The sequence below is a fragment of the Aulostomus chinensis genome, chromosome 19, assembly GCF_037954235.1.
Source record: "Aulostomus chinensis isolate RoL2024-O1b breed Wild chromosome 19, RoL_Achi_v1.0, whole genome shotgun sequence".
In the NCBI taxonomy this organism is placed as follows: Eukaryota; Metazoa; Chordata; class Actinopteri; order Syngnathiformes; family Aulostomidae; genus Aulostomus; species Aulostomus chinensis.
In genome coordinates this window covers 11,188,344-11,207,368 of record NC_141338.1, presented here as the reverse complement: position 1 = coordinate 11,207,368, position 19,025 = coordinate 11,188,344, and the positions used below count along the sequence as shown (strand labels likewise).

Genomic DNA, 19,025 nt, shown 5'->3' with positions numbered 1-19,025 from the left:
AGCTGTTCAGATTTGATGCGTCTTAATGCATCACAAGGATCACACCAGGAAACTGTAACTACCCCTGGATCTCTCTTTGTGAACGTTGCACCGTTGAGGGTGTTTTCATGTCAGGAGACCTCAGATAGCAAACTCCTGTTATGATAAGAGGTCGTGATGTCTCTGCTGCATTCTAAGAAGCCAGCCAATCACAAGAGTGGGCTTTCAGGAAGGGGCAAACAATACTGCTCAGTGGCTGGAGTCACGGGCTGTACATATGTAACGAGGAATCATTTTTTTCTTTACCATAAAAATCACACCAATGCCAGTAAATGAACCACAGAAATTAAAATATTAAAGTGAAAAGAGGCATCATAAAAGATTGTTTCATGGCTAGTATGGAGAGACGGGAAAAACCCTTTGACAGGAACAAAACCGAAGTAGAAACCATATCTGTACCAACATTAAATGACTTATGTGTCCGTCTAAGTATGTTAGGTTTTCAAAGGATTAAATATGGTTTTTGACTTGCACCATGATGAAATTTCTCATTATGAAAACACCAACCCATGATCTATGACTTCACGGAAAGGTCAAGTTGTAAATCAAGAAGCAGCTGTTTGTGACTTGGACTCTAAACATGTCATCAGGTAAAAATGCGGTGAAAAACACAGGAGAATACAGGGCTGCTGACTCGTCCAGCGCATCAGTAAAACAAGTCATACTGTTATTCCTCAACAGGAGATAGACAGGAAACAGAAAAATCAATGCAAGTGTCCCCAAAATTACAGCACATGGCAGTAGAATGTTGCAAACGTTTTTATGTAAAAAATATTTTTCAACTTGTTCAGTCCAGGTATGCACACTACATTTTTAAACTTTTAAATGGACATGTTGCAAAAAGAAACACGGAAGAAAAGTCCATCATTTGCCCATCAGTGAGTCATCTGACCCCAAAAATGTTCAGAATAACAAAGTGAGATTAGCGAAAGCTGCTGCATGGAAACATGTCCTTCTGAGTTACTGCTCTGGTGCAGAGAAACGCTGAGGTTCCATGGCAACAGGTACAGAAAGCTTGATGATGGCTCTTTAGCTGCTATGTGTCGATATCTCATTTGTATGCACGATACTCAAAAATAACAACAGGGTCATAATCATGGAATACAAGTATATCTGAGCATGTGTAGCTGGGCGTGTGGCAGGGAGTTTGTAGAAACAACTGAAATAAAAATCATTTTAGCATGACATTATACATTAAAAAAATAAAATGAGCAAATAATTAAATACTTTCACAGGAATCTACATGAATCTGTCTGTGAAAAAATGTACCAAATAAATCTGTACAAAGTCTTGAGCCGACTGTTTCTCAATGCAATCATCCAGCCGTAAGAGGAAACTGGGTATTGAATGTTTCACTTTGTTTACTATGTAAGAAGTTTGTATCGCGCCCCCCCCCCCCCAAATTCCAGGAGAGAAAACTGCCCCTCTCAGAAAAAATCTGATGCTTTCCGTCTCTTGGGAAGCTGAAGCAGGTCGTCTGTGAGAGACGTAAAGTCCTGATTGCTGGGCGTCTTGGCTTTGTTTGGCGTAGGTGTTCCTGAAGGAGTTGAAGGGTCGCCAAAAGGAGACTTGCAACCAACAACTCTGTGTGAGGGCGACGGGGTGTAACTTGCTCTTAGTGCTTTGTCCGTGTATTTGCTGGATGTTCGATTTACAAGTCTCTGCAGGGCGGGGGTGAGAGCCGGGCTCAGACCTTTAGGTGTAAGACTGCAACAGAAAAGGTTACAGCAGTCAGTGAAGTTACACCGACACACTAGGCAGAGGAAATTATAAGAACGCTGCGACTTCTTTGGAAATACACCTCTTACAGAGGCAAGAATGATATCCATCTTCCTGTCTGGCTCTGGCAAGGACAGCAAGTAAGCACATTTCCCCACAAAGTTGGCACATACATTGAAATTTGAAATTCTAACCAAAATGTTCCTCTTATGGAAAGAACTAAATAAATGTATTGATGTGTTGTTCCGGAAGCAGACACGAGTAGACGGTCAAATGCCTTTACCTTGCAAGGTTCTCCGTGGCCTTTCGCAATGCCTCCTGTTTCTTTGCACGATTTTTGGCAGCAGCTTCGTTGGCCATCTTTAAACCCAGTCTCTCTCGTCTTCCTGGCTCTGGAATCTATCGGAAACAGCATATTTTGAGGCTCAACTTGTCCTGATTTACATGTAATTGCAGCTACCAATGAGCTTTAAAAATGATCCCAGATTGTGAAAGGGCTTTTAGTTGTGTTGTGTGTGTCGTACACGGAGGTGTAAAACAAAAGCAGTGAAAATATGAAATTGCTTATAACTGCCATCACTTGAGCTCCCACGGGTCCTGAGTGCAAACAGAAGCAGGGACAACAGAATGCTGGAGTAGTATACTAATTGGGACTGAACAAAGGCTACATGACAATGATGCAGAATCCTTACCCCTGCAAAAATTTTTTAATAAAAATATATTCAGCCAAGTTGCTCGTGATCATTTTTCCTTTTGTAAAAAGGAGGATGTAAGTTTGTAGCATGCTACAAACTAAAAAGTCAAAGTAACACTATTTTTTTGTCAGTAGTGTTATAAACTATCAAATAGACACACAAATGCTACAAATATAACCTTAAGTGTTGAAAAATGGGACCATTATTACCTTAAATGATGGACCATGGTTCCTCTCAACATAAGGGGTGTCTGATCCATCCAGTCGAAACGGGGTGCTCTCTATCTCCCCCCACGTCATCAGAGGGGACTCAGCTACACCTAAGAGGACAGACAAAGCTGTTAAAACTCCAAACTAGATAACATTGTTCATCTAGCCAAGCTTCAATCTGTCTCAGGACTAGAGGATGTGAGGATTTGCTTACCAGGGGCAGGGGAGGGCGTCCTTTCAAAGCCATATCCATTCACTGTTGGAGAATCATGTGGGATGAGCTCCTTCCCGTCTGGTCCCACTTTACCCTGCTTGAACTGGCCAGACAACAGGATTTATCAGCAAGTCATATGAAGTGAACATGGAGCAATTCCCAGAGCTACAGTCAGATTGATTTTGTGATACCTTAACATGTCATTCTTCATATAATTTACCTGTGCATTGAGTGCTGCAGCCTGTTGAATCTGGCTTTTATTGAGAGCTTTGCTGAAGGGATCTCCAGAAAAGCGAGTGTTCTTGTGAACCACCTCCCTCGGCTTCTTAAAGATGCTATCATCATCTTTAACACCTGATTTGAGAGACAGACATTCGGAATTAAATGTTTCAGTCAATCCAGGATTTGTTTTCTGATCTGCCGTTAATCCAAGTTTGACTTCCTTACCCTCAGGATAATACATCAGGGCATTCTTGGCTTTGTACTCCCATGTTTCTAGTCCGGCTTTAACACATTCAAGAGCTGCCTTCTCTGCTGACGGTAAGGCCAGGTTCTCCTCATGACGCTGGAAATAATATTTGTAAATGTTCAAGTGTAGACACAGGGTAATTGTCTGATTGACAGTAATCATATGACCAACGACAGCCTCCTTCATAAACATCAGATCTAGTTTTCTACACACGAACAGGCTAAAACCTTCTATTGCCAGTTCTAATTAAGAATCCAATTAAGAGTTATACCTGTTTGAATTCAGCCTCTGCCTCATACAACCAGGAATGCTTCAGCTTCTCCTTGTCTTTTGCAAGATCCATAATCTGCTCAAATGATGCATTATCCTCACTGGTATTTTTAGCGAGGAAGCGATCCAGACACGGCAGCTCTTTCTCTTCCTTGTCCAGGTCTTTGCTTTCTATTTATAAAACATCAATATTATGATAAAACACAGATAAATATCTGAACATCCAGTATTATGAGTGTTTTTCATCTCAAATGTTCTTATTTACCGCCATCTGTGCCTTTGGTGCTGTGAGTGGAGGAGGGAGATCCTGCCCGACCAACTGGAGTCTCAAAGCTAGCTGGTGTCACGTCTTACACACACAGATAAAAGAAAGAATTTAGGTGAAACCCATTCAGGGGGACTGCACAAATATTTTACTCCTATAACGTGTACTTCTCATAGTATATAAGCACTAATTAGTCTAAACACTTGTTTACACAAGGCAGAAAAGTCAAAACTAAATGTCCATTTCTTTTGTCAGTAAGACATAATAACATGAAAGTACTGCCTCCAGTTCAGCTCCTCATCTTACTCACAGGGTGCAGAGGATCGTGGCGTAGATTTCGTCAAAGAAGATCCATAACGTATGGATATTTCTCGCATTCTCTCAAGGTCTCCATTTTCTTCTGCATCAAGATAGTCTTTCTGAGCTTGCAGTTTTGTGACATCTGGGAAGAAGTCCCTCTGGATGATCTTCTCTAAACTCTGGGAGAAGAAAAGCACGGACACAATGAAACATTTCATTGCCTCTTTACCAAAAAACAAACAAACAAACAAACAAAAAAAAACAAGAAAGCAAATTACTTGAACACTTTCAAGCAGATGTCACTTTAAGTATGTCTGCAGGTATTATATCAATTATTAATATGTATATAACATTCTTCCTTAAGATATTTACATTTAAGGCAAACTTTTTTTTTTAATTCGTGGATGAAAAATCCGCACAATGTTCACATTAATTCAACGAACCCGAAACATTTCCGCTTAATATTATTTATGACTGAGGGAGAAAACTCCATCTTCACAAATGAGGAGCAGCCATTTACACTTATGATGACCATTACCGAGTTGCTGCCTACTCTTGAAAGAGACAAGACAATCGAAATTATCAATAATTAATTCGAAAATCAAGTCAAGATAATATTAAGTTTACAGAGTCTAACGTCACACGTAACTTAGACTGCTATCAAACCAAGATGTGACTCCCACATGGCTTCTATCCCACAATTATTCATTCACATTAACGAAAAGAGGACCTATGATTAATAACGTTTCGATTTTTCCACACGGGTTACCAAAAGTACTCAAATGACTTGATCCCCACTTGAACGTTAGCATAACAGTTAGCTATTTAGCTGTTGTGCTAACGTTACTGATAGCGTCTCCCCCCCAGGCCTTAATGGCTGGTATCATTTAGTTACCTCAATATAGTCTTCTTCGTCGAGTACCTTCCTCTTCAGCTTTCCATTGTCCTTCTCCTCGGGTTGCTGTCGAACAGCAACTGTAGTTACGGCTGAAGGAACGAGCGTCCCAGACAGAGATTTCCTCACGCTAGTGCTGCCCTCCATTGTAGCATCGTAACAACTGGACGTACCGCTGACGTCGTTACGTGAAAGAAAGTTCACGCATTCTTCTTCTGCAGTTACTGTACTGCGAAACAGGTTTTGGGGATACGTTACTTGCACCATCCTAAATATAAAGGCCAGAAATCGCCAAAAGTGAAAAAATTAACTAAGAAATGCATGACAACGCACTGAAAAACCAAAACAGTAACAAATAAGATGAAGCACCAAAAAGGTTGGTATGGATAAATTTATTAATTTTAATCGTAACATAGTTTCAAATTTCTTTTTTTTTTTGTATTTGATCCCCTTATTATTTACTTCTTAATTTCATTTCAACTTCATGTGTTTGTTCACATATTTATCTATATCATTATTTTCCCTTTGGACTGGCGACCTGTCCAGGGTGAACCCCGCCTCTCGCCCGAAAGCCGCTGGGATAGGCTCCTGTCCCCCGCGACCCTTAACAGGATAAGCGGAAGAAAATGGATGGATGTATTACTTTCACTTTATTTTACCCTTTATTTTCCACCTTATACATTTGTTTCATATGTATTTCATTACCCTTAGCACCCCCAAATCTGATTTATTATGCAAAAGAGGGGCCTCATGGTGTCAACTTTTCACCCATTGACTTATCAACATAACCAAACCCATATTGTTCCAGTACTTTTGTTAAAAGTGTAGTTTTTAAAACAATGTAGACAGTTGAGAGCTGAAATATGACCAAATACATCCATTTTCTTCCACTTATTCCTGTTAAGGATCACGGGGGGGGGGGGGGGGGGGGGGGCCTGGAGCCTATCCCAGCAGCGACAGGTGAGAGGCAGGGTTCACCCTGGACAGGTCTCCAGTTCATCTCAGGGCCAACACATAGAGACCATTCACACTCACAGTCACACCTACGGTCAATTTAGAGTATCAATCAGCCTCGTCCTCTCTTGATGTCTTTGGACTGTGGGAGGAAGCTGGAGTACCAGAGAGAACCCACACAGGAACAGGGAGAACATGCAGACTCCACACAGAAAGACCCTGTGATGGAGCCAGGGCTCAAACCCGGAACCTTCTTGCTGTGAGGCCACAGTGCTGACCACTGCACCACCGTGCCGCCTGTTATAACTTGGTTTGAAATTACCACATCTGAAAGTTGTTTTTTTTTTAATCAAGGACACTTTATTTCCACAAGAAGCACAAACTAGTACAATGTACAGACATCATGACTTTCAGAAATGTTGCCAGTGACAGTCAGTCTTCTCTTTCACTTACACAATTACAAACACACTACCAAAAATGTCTACATTTACAAACTTGGAAAGCCACCATAACTTTTGGATTTCTTAAGATGCCGTCCAGTCATAATGTTTGTTTATAATTGCAACCTAATGCACTTGTAATAGTGTAACAGTATTTAATGCTATACATAACTATATATACTATTTATACTTTATAAAATTTAGTTTTCCATGTTCTCCACATGAAATAAAAGTCTTTTCTGGCGTCTCCACTTTGCTCTTCGGTTTTTAAACCAAACCTACAGGCAGGAAGAAGATACTGATATTTAGGGTTATTTAACTGTCATTATATCAATATCAAACACGATGATCATCACTCGCGCATCATTCAAAGATGACTCTCTTCTCATTCACAGGTGACTAGCTGCATCCGCCATTTAGTACAACACATATGTTTTCACAGTACAGCTGTCTTACCTCCACTCTTTCTTCTCTGAGATGAGTGCGCTGTGCTAGTTTTTCCCTTGTGTTCACATCTGGATACTGGTTCTGCAGGAACAGCTCCTCCAGTGCATCCAGCTGCTCTTCTGTGAAAATGGTGCGATGCCGCCTGGTTCGTCTCTGCACCTGACCCTGAACTTGTTCATCTCTGTGAGCCTCCCCCAGCCTGCATGGCTCTGACAGCATCGGTGCGGGCCAGCCATACTGGCACGCTGCCGGGAGCTGATCTGTTTGGAGGTAAAGAAGCATATTAAAGTCAAAACCCATGAGAGGAGTTGACTCTTCTCATGATAAGAATAGGTTTGGTCTCACCTTCGTGAAAGAACTCAGTCTGGAATATGTCTCCACAATGTGAGCAGTAGCAGCAGCACAAGCAGGTGTGATGAACAGAATCCGTCTGGCCTCCAATGGGTATCACCGCCTTCTCTTTTAGTCCACTTGACCGTACATCCCCATTATTGCTGGGATATTTTCTCAGTATGTTTTCAATAGTGAAAGAAAACTTTTGTTTTTCCACCCTGATCAGGTCCTCCATCTCCAGTGAAATTCCAGTATATTGACACACAGTAGCGCTTTTCTGCTTCTCTTCTCTCAGCAGCAATGTGTCAGGACCTTATAGTGAAATTGGGAGGGAGAAAAAAAAGTAAAAGTATAATCCCCCCTATGGACCAGACACATAAAACGGTTGAAACTTAATTCCTAGCTAATCTGGGCAGTTTTGTGAAGAGGTTAGGGAGGACAGCAGATTCAGTTAATCTTGGCTCATTCCTTTCTCCAAAAGAAATCAGATTTCACTGCATAAAATGAGAAGTGGAGAGCTCCTAAGATCCTTATTGTTGAGGTTTTAGAGAAAAGGGGATTGCTTGGTATTAGAAACCTGGATTTAAAGATGGAGGGGTTTTTTTTTGTTTTTTTTTTAGTGAAGCCAGAGACTGTGTTATAATGTCACTCATAATATCACTGTCCTGTTTAGCTTTTATCAACAAAATAATGACGCAAGTTGATGTTGCACTAAAAACCAAATCTGCAATCTAATTTAAAATGAATAAGGCAGGTCATGCGTGTGTGACACTCATAGATTTGTACTCGTTCAAGGGTAAATTCAGAGAAATGTGGGTTGCATTCATCATTGTGAGTCTTATCTGTGCAGTCCAGTCTTTTCACACTGACTCCTCTGACTGTCCACAGCTGGGTTAAAGCTATAACAGGTTAAATTCAACCCCCACCCCCTGCCCACTCCCCACCCCCCCGACAAATCCTCTGATTTCATACAAGGCAATACACCTTCTTTTTTTTAAGGAATTAATGGATTTCCACAATCTGTCCTAAGCTCCTCTTATAAGGGCTTTTGGAAACAGATAACAATAAACACCATCCCATCCTTTTCACTTGCCTTTAATAGCACCCAGATTGCTGATGTATAGTTTGCGGAGCATGTGAGATTGCTATCTGCAGTTATTGTGAGTCTCAATGGAGGGAATTGTACCACATCCACCAAATTCATTACTGGGGATTAAGATGATGAAAGCTCATTTTTGATGTCATAAGAGCAAATATTTGATACAGGAGGATGGATGGAAGGATGTGAAAGGAATGGCTGAAAGTGTTATCTGGCTTTAAAAGTCATTTTATTTTTTTATTCTAATAAACATGGTTTTGTTGATTTCCTGATAATCGAACCATGTTTACTTAGAAAAATACACACATAATCACGGATACATATCTGTGTGTTTATAATACAGCAGAGCATTAGTGTTTCAAATAACTTTTTACTTATACATTCAGAGGTCTTTTCACTTTACAGTTGAGTGTGTATTATAATTGCCTATATAGCTCCTCCTGTCAGGGTCACAGGGAGCTGGGGGCAAGGTGGGGGCCCTGGACATGTTGCCAGTCCACCACAGTGACACCTATGGGGAAATTTAGTCACTGATCAGTTTTGGTCAATGGGAGGAAGTGGACACGGGAAGACCATGCAAACTCAACCCAGGAAGACCCCAGGTAGAACCCAGAACGTTCCTGCTGCGAGGCTACAGTTCTAACCACGTATGAGTGTATGTCAAATGGAAAACTGAGGTGACAGACACAAGAGTGATAATTAATAACCTTGAGCTCCTTGTAATGTTAATCAAAATTCCGACAAGCTGTGTAGTTTTGGAGATGTTTGTGCGCGTGTGCATCTGTGTGTGTGTGTGTGTGTGTGTTTTAAACAATATTTAATTGCGTTTTTACAAGGACACTTACAAATGACAATGACCAAAGCAATAGTAATTAATGCATCACTGTACTACACAACAAAACCAACGAGAAAAAGGAAAATGAAAATAATACAAATAATAAAGTGGTAACAGAAGTGAATAAAAAACAATAACAGAAAAAGCAGCAGTAATGATGTTCAAGTTTGTAACATTTTCATCTTCCAAAATTCCAAAAAAGGTTTCCATTCTTGCAAACTAATGTTTTCTTTACCCTCTAACAATATATGTAAGTCTTTCCAATGCAAGGTATGTTGTAATTTCCTTCAACCATATCTTTACTGAGGGCACTTGCATATTTTCCAGAAAAGAGCAATCAGTCTTCAAGCTTAGAGCCCCAAATCAATCAATACTGATTGTTTAGAATTTACAGCACAATTTTCAGGGTATGTGCCAAGGATACAAAGTTTGGCTTGCTGCCAAATAGAATTTCATTGTACAACTGTGTATAAGGACAATAAAGCTCCTTATCTTATCTTTTTTCAGCATCTGGGAAATGGTCCCAGTGTGTGTGTATGTGTGTGTGTGTGTGTGTGTTTTAAGAAACAAAAACTACCTTACATTGACCTGCAACACGACATACGTCTCTATCACAAATATCAGCCTGAATAGGCAGACACGATTCAATAGACTGTTCACGCTTCTCCCCCCAGTCTGAATGTTGAGCAGAGCTTCGGTGGACTTCTTAAGAGTAGTGCGCCCCCTAGTGCCAGATGACCACAATGCCCTGAACGGCAGAGCGACGCAGCGCGGCAAGCACCGCCACTCGCGATAACTGGCGGCGAGGCAGCAGGTGGGCGGAAAAGGCGGGAGAAGGCTGCCGCTTCCGCGTCCGCGCAGCTTCAGTCCTGTGGCAAAATGGACGATAAGTTAATATTGGCTGTTTTTAATTACCCAGAGCTTTACAATGTCACTTTGTCTAACTACCGTTGCACAGAAAGCCGGGCAAACGCTTGGAGAAACATCAGTATCTTACTTGGTCTCCCTTGTAAGTATTTGGTTGTTTTTGTCTGTTTATATTAACTTTACTGCTAGTGTTTATTTGCTTAGCTCTTGTCGGCGTGGACAACTTAACAGCCAGAGTGAGTAAACCTAAAGTGTGTCTGGGTGGTAGTTGTACTTCACATATGTCAGGAAGGCGACTTTTTAACCGTTTATCCGCGGGGGTACAGCTGGCGTTAATGCAGCGGCGCGCACCGTGCTAGCGGTAGCAGCCGCTGCCCGCTCACCGTAGGCCGCGCTGCGATGAACGGCACAGTGTCCGCAGCGCCCGCCGCCTGCGCAGCACGGCACGGCACGGCACGGTGGAGGAGGCGGCATAGCGGAACTTAGCCGCGTGTATAGTCATGGACGGCACAATTCTCACGGCGGCGGCGTCAACACTCCGTGTATGAATGTAATAAAAGTCTGAGGATAAAATATGTAGGTCCCCACTGAGGTGAACCAAACGATACAGATGAACTAGAACGAGCAATAGAAATAAAATGACTTGTCATAGCATTTAAACTGGAATAAAGTTGGAGTTTTTACTTCCTGTTTATGTAAACTAAAAACCTCATTAATACAAAACACTCAAACATCAGCAGGAGAATATGTGAGAGTTTTGGGTCCAATACACAAGCAGCCGGAGGGCCCTCTCACCCGTTCACACTGCCCTCTAATGGAACTCGAGCTTGTGTTTCCGAGTAGGCAGTTAGTTGTTTAAGGTATTATCAGCTCAAACTTTTTCATATTATCGGTGTCAGCATATTTTAATTAGCTGGACAGGAAAGTATCAGAGCAAGAAGTGGGGGGGGGAAAAACCCGCCATCGTTCTGAGAAGTGTCCATCCTAAAACAGTTCTTTTTATTAATTTTTCGTATGTTTTCACATCAAGATGGGGGGGGGGGGGGGTCCAGATGGACTCTTGTCCTGAATATGGTAAACACAACCTTATTTGAAGGCAGCGTAGTTCATTTAAAGGTGCTGAATGTTTCTCCTTATCTGAATTGTCAGGTCTTCAAAACCTCAATATCTTGAAAACTTCATGGCACCCCCTTGTTTTGTGTTCTTGGTAAGAATTCCGGGACCTGCTGCTGCCCAGCTCTTGAACTCTGTAACAGAGTGTCTGTGTTTCCTCATTAGACTTGACTTGGTAGCGCTGATGTCATCACTGTCAAGTCAAAGGTTAAAAAACAAAACATGTATCTCTATTTCCTTCTTCCAAATAAATGTCTGTTGTCTTTGTTTACATCTTGCTCTGAGGTTTTACAAACTCTCAAAAAAATGAACATTAAAAAGTTTGTTGTGACTACATTTAAATCCTCAAACTGTAATTTTGAATGCGTTTTAAATAAACTCATGAAAAGTTTTACAAAGTACATTATTTCATGACAGTTTATTTCTTTCCATGATCGCGATTAACGAAAAAAATCCTCGAAGCTAGATTCAGTTTGTTTTGTTTTTAATCACCAACATAGTTTAATCGTTTAAGGCAATGACATCATTTTAAGGTTTTATGAGATTTTTTTCTGTGATTAAATTTGAAATATGCAAAATTATTATTGCAGCTTTTTATGGATCAGTTATTTATCTCCTGCTTGGTGCAACCTGGTCAGCTGGTTTATTCACGCAGTTCTTAGTTAACCAGTCCAGCTTGACTGTTGTCCTGTACCATGATCTACTCTACTTCAGTTAGGGAAACGCATCACCAGGGGAGGGGGGGGTTACCCCTCCACTGGAGAAATGTGGCAACTGCTGCAGGCTAATGCACTGCCCACTCTGCCGTCCACCAGCATTCAGACCCACATTTATGAGTCAAGTCCGCGAACGTCTGAGAAGACACTTAAACCGAGCTGTGCAACACAAAGCTATTGTGTTGTTTCTCCCACCCGTGGATAAATATATCCCAAAGTCAGAGCTTAGTATTGAATTGCTCTCTGAAGGGACAATGGGTTCATCTAAGTTGAGATAAAACATGGTCTACTCACCCCATTGCTGTTGTTGGAATTGTGTGTTCAAGTCCACAAAACACAGCACACACACAGTTTAGATAGTCACATTTTAAAAAGTGGAGTAGAACACACCAAGTATCAACTTGGCATATCAGGTCTTTGGGAGACCAGTTACACGAAATAGGCAGTATGGATGCATTTTGTTTTTCATTTTTTTCTGTTAATTTTTTGGGAGAATGAAAAACTTAATCCAACCTTCCACCAGCATGGAGTTAGTAGATATCCTCATTCTCACTTTTGAGCGAACTATTCCTTCATCTCCCATAGAATCATGTCAAAATTTTAAAGCAAGAATGACAAATGTAGATAACTGTACCAGACACACCAACGTGTGGAAACAATACATCTTTTACCAGACCACGTAGTCTTCAAGTGTCATTTAGACTGTAAGGACAACGCACATTTCCACAGTCCCTCCTGCAAAAGGATGTCAGACAGGAGAGGCGAGAACCAGGCTGATGTGAAGCCAGACGTCCAGAGTGAACAAAATGTACCTGTCAGTAAACACACTCAGAATTTCTTGAACTTTAAATTGTAATTCCCTGGGATTCCCTCTGTAGCTCCCAATCAAGTAACAGTCAAAGCAAAACTGTACACAGTATCTTAGTAAATTTAAGTCTTACAACTTCATATGAAAAGTTAAAAAAAATGTGGTTTCCTGTAAATGTTTTACATAAAAAGAGAAAGGTCAGTCATTTCCGTCATGCCAGGGGCTCAGCTGTTAAGTATTGTTCAGTCACGCGGACCTACGTTCACCTGCCAAATGGAGAGCTTTGTGGAGCTGATGCTAGCTCACCGCTGTACGTCACCATGCACTGAATCCTCCTGAATGAGCGGCAGCCAAGAGGAACTAAGCACTGGTTTCTCATGCTGGTCCAGCCCCCCCCCCAAATATCCATCCCAAAAGTGCCATCTTGAATTTTTTTTTTTTTTGCAGGAAGTTTGTGTTTATTTATTTATATATATATATATATAAAATAAAAACAGGACAATTGAGATGAGGAACCAACAAATTTGTTTTTTCCTCTGAGGAAAAAAAAAAGACCTACAGTTTTCACAGTTCTTGTGAAAATAATCAAGCGGCTGAATCAATGGTTATCACAAGTTCAGAGGAAATGAAATGTTGAAACCAGAGTTCAGTTTGAATATTTAAATGTAATGTTTATCATCTGCACCTTTGGCGAGTCACCGTCACAGACTGTTTCATTGTTAGTTGTCCAGCAATGCATCGTTTCTTACATTCTGATGTTTTTCTCTGCTAGCTGAGGAATGCAAAAGGAAATGGAAGAACATGAGGGACAGGTATTTGAAAGAAGTCAGAATGGAGATCAAAAGCAAGAAGCAAGGAGAAATAGTGCAAAGCAGATGGAAATACAGACAACTAATGAATTTTATTGCACCCTTTACTGGATCAAGGAGTGGAGTGCCAGACATCTGCAGTAACAATGAAGATGATGAACATGATAATCCTGACAATGAATCTGCTGGTGCAGAATGTGAAACGCCATCATCTGATACGGGGAAGACGCCACTGCCAGTCATGAAGGCTTCTGCTGGGAGTCAAGCGGACCTCAAGTCCCAGGCAGCCTTTATAACACAGCTCCCTTCTCAAGACACACAGTTGGCCCATCTGGCAGTTCTGGCCAAGATGTCACCAGGCCCACAAACCAGCCCCGCCAGCAAAACTGGACGTAAACGGCGTCTGATGCAGGACTCGCTTTCACAGCTGCCTTCTCGAAATACGCCATCCCCTATGAAGTGGCTTGTCAAAGACAATGGCTCCTCAGTTCCTACCAGGCCACGGGACGAGGACGAACTGTTCCTGCTGAGCTTTGTCCCCGCGCTGAAGCGACTCACTCCGCAGAAAAGATGTGAGACAAAAATAAAGATCCAGCAGATTATGTATGAAGCAGAGTTCAACATCCCACAGTCGGAATCTCACGAGAAACGGCGAGATCCAGAAACACAGAACTAGGCCAAAAATGACATTTGTAAGGGTTTTTTTTTTTCATGCAGTTCCTACAATCTCTTCCACAAACTGGGATATCTATTTTTCTTTTGAAGCAGTAGTGGTTGAGTTTGAGGAACACTTTTTCATGTGAATATCTTGACAGAATAAAATCCTGATAGATTCAATCCTTCACCGAACAGAACAGGCAGACACTGATCTTCATCTGTGTAGCTTTACTATAAATAGGGTGATTTCACAATTGGAAAAATCGTGTCGTCTTCAACTGATTAATCTGAATTTTTATTCTACAGTATTTTACTTTTTTTTTTAGTGACATACAGTAAAATAAGCAAAATAAAACATTTAACTGTTAGGAAAATAGAACACCAATTCATTAATTATTCAACTTCTCACATGCAAGATTGCGTGGTTTATCTCACCATGTGTGACATTTTGATTCCATGAGGCGTGTCATAATTAGGGTGAATTTGGAGTTTTAAGATCAAATGTAACTTGAAACAACAACACTGGGAAAGTACACAAGTACTGCAACAGTTAAACCCATCTGAACATGTCATCCGGGGAAAAGAACCGGTGTAAAAAAAATAAAATGAAGGAGTTGAATGAATTTGCTTTCACTTCAGAGTTCCAGTGTGGACATGTTCCATAGCAGAGGAACAGTGTGTTTAAATAATATTGACAATGGCTCCACTGGAACCAGCTCAGCTGAATGGAACTCAGCAGTGATAACAACTTTTCTTTTCCTGCTATGGGAAGTCAAATGTCTGCTGAGAAGTAGAATACATCGTGTCACCATTCATGAAAGAAAGGAAATGCTTATAGTTGGTTCCCTCCAGATTGTTCAGGTTTAATTGCCAAAGATACAAAAAAATTGAGATTTGAAGCTGTTAGCTGATAAAATTTAGTAAATACATGAATTCTTCTCAGTCTACTGCTTGGTCAGCACGCGACAAAAATGTGTAACTGACTTCAGTTGGCTCATCTTGAATGTTCTTCAGTCAGTGTGGATATCTTCTATTTAGGAAGTGAGTACAGCTCATTCAAATCTCACATGGCTTTCTATTAAGAAAAAAACACCTTTTGATGAAATATTTTTGGGTCTTTTCATGTGTTTTTTTATGCAATCAGCAGCCAAAACATAATCACCAAAGCGACAAACAAGAAGAGTCGAGACAGGAACTGTTCATCCGTGTGCTGTGGCGTCCCGGGGGCAGCTGTTTGGGGACCAGACACACTATTTAATGCGGTGTTGGAAAATCAGTGGCCACAGTGAATAATATAAAAATATATATATATTTATATAAATACCTGGGGGAGGCCGTCCATCATTTATGTTAAATGCTGTAGCAAAAATACCAAAGGGAAAGGCACCGATTCCAAAGGACATCTGAAAACCTCCATCACCGAAGCCAAAGCCTTGAAAGCCCTGTAAATACACAGAAGTGTAAGCGTTCATGTCGACCGTGTCAGAAGGTACTTTGAACATGCAGCAGGACCGATGTGATGCAATGACAACAGCAATTAGTGGTGACTGTCAAGGGAGGCTCTTGCTCAGTGCTTAGTGTCTAATGTATCCCAGTGGGAAATGCCCTTCTGTCAATGAATAAGCTCGCTCTCCCACACCTACATCATCCTATGTAATGGTTTCATCATGAAGGCATAATATTACTCTGCAAGTGGCACACAGCCCCTGGCGTATATGGAGTCACTGTTGGTGTGGAAAATTAATCTGTTACTACTCGTTAAGCATGCATGGTAGTACTTACACCGCGATTCTCTGGCTCGGGTCGTTGCCCTTGTGGCCGAGGGGGCGTTCTTTCTCTGAGAGAGAGAGAGAGAGAGAGAAACAAGTGTTTCACTGATAGGCTGTGTTTCTACACTCACAACATTTGAGGAAAAAAATGGAAAGTTCAAACTGAATCAGAGTGATTACATAATGTGATTAGGAAGTTTTTCACTTCTAGAAGTTCAGACCAAATGTTCATGTTTTTGTCAGTGTTTCCATCTGAACTGCTGTCATGTTGTAACCTTTATATGATTAGTGCGCAGAAAAGAGTCTGAGGCTGGCGTTTTAGCTATTTTCTAGCTATTAGCTACTCGGGCGTATAACTATGTAAACACATAAAGTGGAATTGCTAATCAGAATTATTTCATTGACACTGAAGACACTGTTCAGACCAAACTGGAAAGTTTGAATATTGAGACCCAACAAGTTAGGAGTGACCGGACCCTGATAGTCAGCCTGACATTTCTCACCTGGGGTCCTGCTGACCTGTGCTTCCTCGCCCATATAAGGGGATAACTTTGTCTCTACTGATGCCGGCTTTACACACTGGACACACTTGTCTGCTTGGTTTGGTTTCCAACCACTGCATAAACACAAACGATACATGAGGTATCAGTTACATAACACCAATAAGCCTACTTACTGTCACTGATCTTTTAAAATTGTGACACCGAGAATACGCTGAAAGTTTTTGCTTACCTGATGCAAACAAGGCCAACTGAGGTGGAGATGCAAAGCAAAATGAGAGATTTGATTAGCAAAGCACATTAAATGCATTCCATTCCATATCACTGTGTCCAAAGTTAATATTCAAGAAAAACAGAATAAATTTATTTTGAATTTAAGTAGCTAGATTTGCACTGCCACCCCTGACTTCTCAGTCCAAATGTACAGTCATGCTGATGAGCCCAAAAGACTCATCTGCTAGCTGATGTTAGCGGATGTGAAAGCTTTTTTTTCGTGCAGGTATCATTGTACTGTTATCAACTCCAGACAATGAAAAGAATTTATTTATAAAGAGTCAAATCTTCTACCTCCAATACACACTGTCACAAGTATCTCAACCATAAATGAGAGATCATTGCATAAAATGTGTGTGAACGCATATTTGCTCTCTATAAATCAGAGGTGGGACAGAACTCACAATAAATGGTGGGCTGTGGGGAAAAACCAGCACATACTGTGTTGTTCAAATGCTTTCAGCTTGTGTACCATTGCCTCTCAATTCATTTTTATTATTTCATTCTGCTAAACTGACATCCTGCACAAAGTCTGCCGCCTAAACAAATTCTAAAAATAGTAGGGAGCCTACACATGTAAGGCGCATATTTGCCATAACAAGCGTAACCATTTAATAAATTATTATTTTATAACTAATTTAATTCAGTTTATTACACCTGGAGGGTCAAATCGGCAGTCATGTCACATTTCATTTACTTAATTTATAGTATCGATAATCATAATATTTTTAACTCACTATTGTCAGTATCAACCTGAAAATCTAATACCGGTCCAGGTCTGGATTTAAAACAAGACTGGTTTATCATATCATGTTTCCTCTTCGTGACACATTAGTTGTTAGTGTACCTCGTTGAGATGCTCACTAAACACTTCTTACCAGAAAAGGTGTCCACACAAGCTGATCACGGCATCCTTGGCGGTGTCCAGGCAAATATTACACTCGAAAGTGCTGTCCTGGCTGCCACTGTCCGCCGTAGTCGAGCCGCTGGGTCCAGGATTCGGGTTTGGGTTCTCAGGGGCTGCGGAGGAGCCAGAGGCAGGAGGAGGTGCGGCGGTAGCCATTTAACAAATATCCGCTTAGAAACACGGTGCAGGTGTCGGGGCTCCGCCGGCATCCAGAACTTCAAAATACACACATGCGGAGACCCAGTGGGTTACAGCAACAAAGGAGGAGAAGACGAGGCACAATGAACCTTTGAGGGAGGCACTGAATAACGTTAGAATCCACCGGCTCCGAGCTAGCTAGCTCCCACCGAGGTAGGAGTTCTCGTCAGAGCGCAGCTGCGACCGTTAGCAAGCGAAGAAGAATGAGCTTCACGGTGCGGCTTGTTTAAGGACAAAACACAAAGCAGCGAACACCAAAGCGTTGATGTGAACTACCGTTCAGGTGGCAGTTGTCGTCCAAACCGAGGGTCTCAACTTGTTTTGCCAAGTTGAGGAAGTGAAGCGGGTTGCGTCACACTTCAGCTGCGCTGGTCCTCCGTCTTCTTCTTCTACCGGGCAAACAGCTCCGGTGTATACTGCCGCCCACCGTCCTTGAATGTAATAGCTCGTTATGTCCCCTCGATCCCTGGTTGCCGCTCTGACGCGATCATTTCTTTTCCTGCTTGTGCAACAGAAGTCTTACGCCACACTTTCCGTTCACTGACTGAGTCTGGTTAATGATGACTTCCTCCCCTCGGTTTCTTCCTTGAATCTGGTTCTTTTTCACTTTAGAGCTCTTTGAGAACAGTCCTTTAAAGGTCTTGTCATCTTTTCTGCCAGACCACCATTCCTTACATCCATCCATTCATCCATTTCCTGTAGGCTACCTCTTATCCATTCATGCCACTGAAAAAGCTGTATGTCTAATAATAATGTATATAAACATTTTGAAGGATTATTAGAACCACTGCTTAACCAGTCTTCTTTTTTGTGAGGGAAATTAGGGATGTCTTATATTTACCCTTTCTTTCTCGATCAGGCAGCAGAGTGACACTGCACAGGATGTGGATTTGGTGAGAGTGAAGCAAGAAAAAACAGACAGTGGCGCATGGACAAAAGACACATGTGTTTGCTTTTGTCCTTAGGGGAAAAAAGGGGGTTAAAGACTGGGCACCTCTGAACTAAACCACCTCTATGAAGCATTGGCAAACCAAGGCTTGCATTCATGGCACCTGCTTTGTTCATTTTTCCAGTTCTCCTCTCTTTTCCAGAATACCCACGCGTGTCTTTACATCCGGAAAAAAACCCAAGATGTAACGTTAAGGAGCCCATAGCCCTCCTCTCCATATGTCTTTACTCATGCTTCTTTCTCTCTCTCTCTCTCTCTCTCTCTCTCTCTCTCTCT

At 41.5% G+C, this 19,025-nt stretch overlaps 4 protein-coding genes across 7 annotated transcripts; 1 reads left to right on the top strand and 3 right to left on the bottom strand.

Moving 5' to 3' along the window:
- Positions 1-1,415: 1,415 nt before the first annotated feature.
- ess2 (ess-2 spliceosome associated protein) lies at positions 1,416-5,255 on the bottom strand. The gene is made up of 10 exons (XM_086187022.1): positions 5,076-5,255; positions 4,191-4,359; positions 3,881-3,964; positions 3,617-3,786; positions 3,324-3,441; positions 3,097-3,230; positions 2,877-2,979; positions 2,663-2,772; positions 2,042-2,157; positions 1,416-1,746 (listed from the first exon to the last, which is right to left on the bottom strand). The coding sequence occupies exons 1-10, from the start codon at positions 5,220-5,222 to the stop codon at positions 1,467-1,469; spliced, it is 1,431 nt and encodes a 476-aa protein (XP_086043148.1). The 5' UTR covers positions 5,223-5,255; the 3' UTR covers positions 1,416-1,466.
- A 1,206-nt stretch (positions 5,256-6,461) lies between these two features.
- On the bottom strand, positions 6,462-7,500 carry LOC147244020 (homeobox protein goosecoid). Its single transcript, XM_086187790.1, has 3 exons — positions 7,262-7,500; positions 6,926-7,176; positions 6,462-6,747 (listed from the first exon to the last, which is right to left on the bottom strand). The coding sequence occupies exons 1-3, from the start codon at positions 7,482-7,484 to the stop codon at positions 6,670-6,672; spliced, it is 552 nt and encodes a 183-aa protein (XP_086043916.1). The 5' UTR covers positions 7,485-7,500; the 3' UTR covers positions 6,462-6,669.
- A 2,470-nt stretch (positions 7,501-9,970) lies between these two features.
- On the top strand, positions 9,971-17,125 carry LOC147244019 (uncharacterized). Of its 2 annotated transcripts, XM_086188379.1 has the most exons (3): positions 9,971-10,192; positions 13,460-13,499; positions 13,614-17,125. In XM_086188379.1, the coding sequence occupies exons 1-3, from the start codon at positions 10,063-10,065 to the stop codon at positions 14,170-14,172; spliced, it is 729 nt and encodes a 242-aa protein (XP_086044505.1). In that variant the 5' UTR covers positions 9,971-10,062; the 3' UTR covers positions 14,173-17,125. The 2 variants fall into 2 exon arrangements, with proteins under 2 accessions (XP_086044505.1, XP_086044504.1); XM_086188378.1 differs by having other exon boundaries at positions 9,977-10,192; positions 13,460-15,449.
- Positions 14,367-18,468, bottom strand: rnf185 (ring finger protein 185). 3 transcript variants are annotated; one of them, XM_086188382.1, is made up of 7 exons: positions 18,077-18,397; positions 17,574-17,817; positions 16,655-16,673; positions 16,426-16,538; positions 15,936-15,990; positions 15,478-15,595; positions 14,367-15,383 (listed from the first exon to the last, which is right to left on the bottom strand). In XM_086188382.1, exons 2-7 carry the CDS (start codon positions 17,756-17,758, stop codon positions 15,286-15,288), a joined length of 588 nt encoding a protein of 195 aa, XP_086044508.1. In that variant the 5' UTR covers positions 17,759-17,817; positions 18,077-18,397; the 3' UTR covers positions 14,367-15,285. The 3 variants fall into 3 exon arrangements, with proteins under 3 accessions (XP_086044508.1, XP_086044509.1, XP_086044507.1); XM_086188383.1 differs by having other exon boundaries at positions 14,367-15,403; positions 17,574-18,468; XM_086188381.1 differs by having other exon boundaries at positions 17,574-18,397.
- Positions 18,469-19,025: the final 557 nt, after the last annotated feature.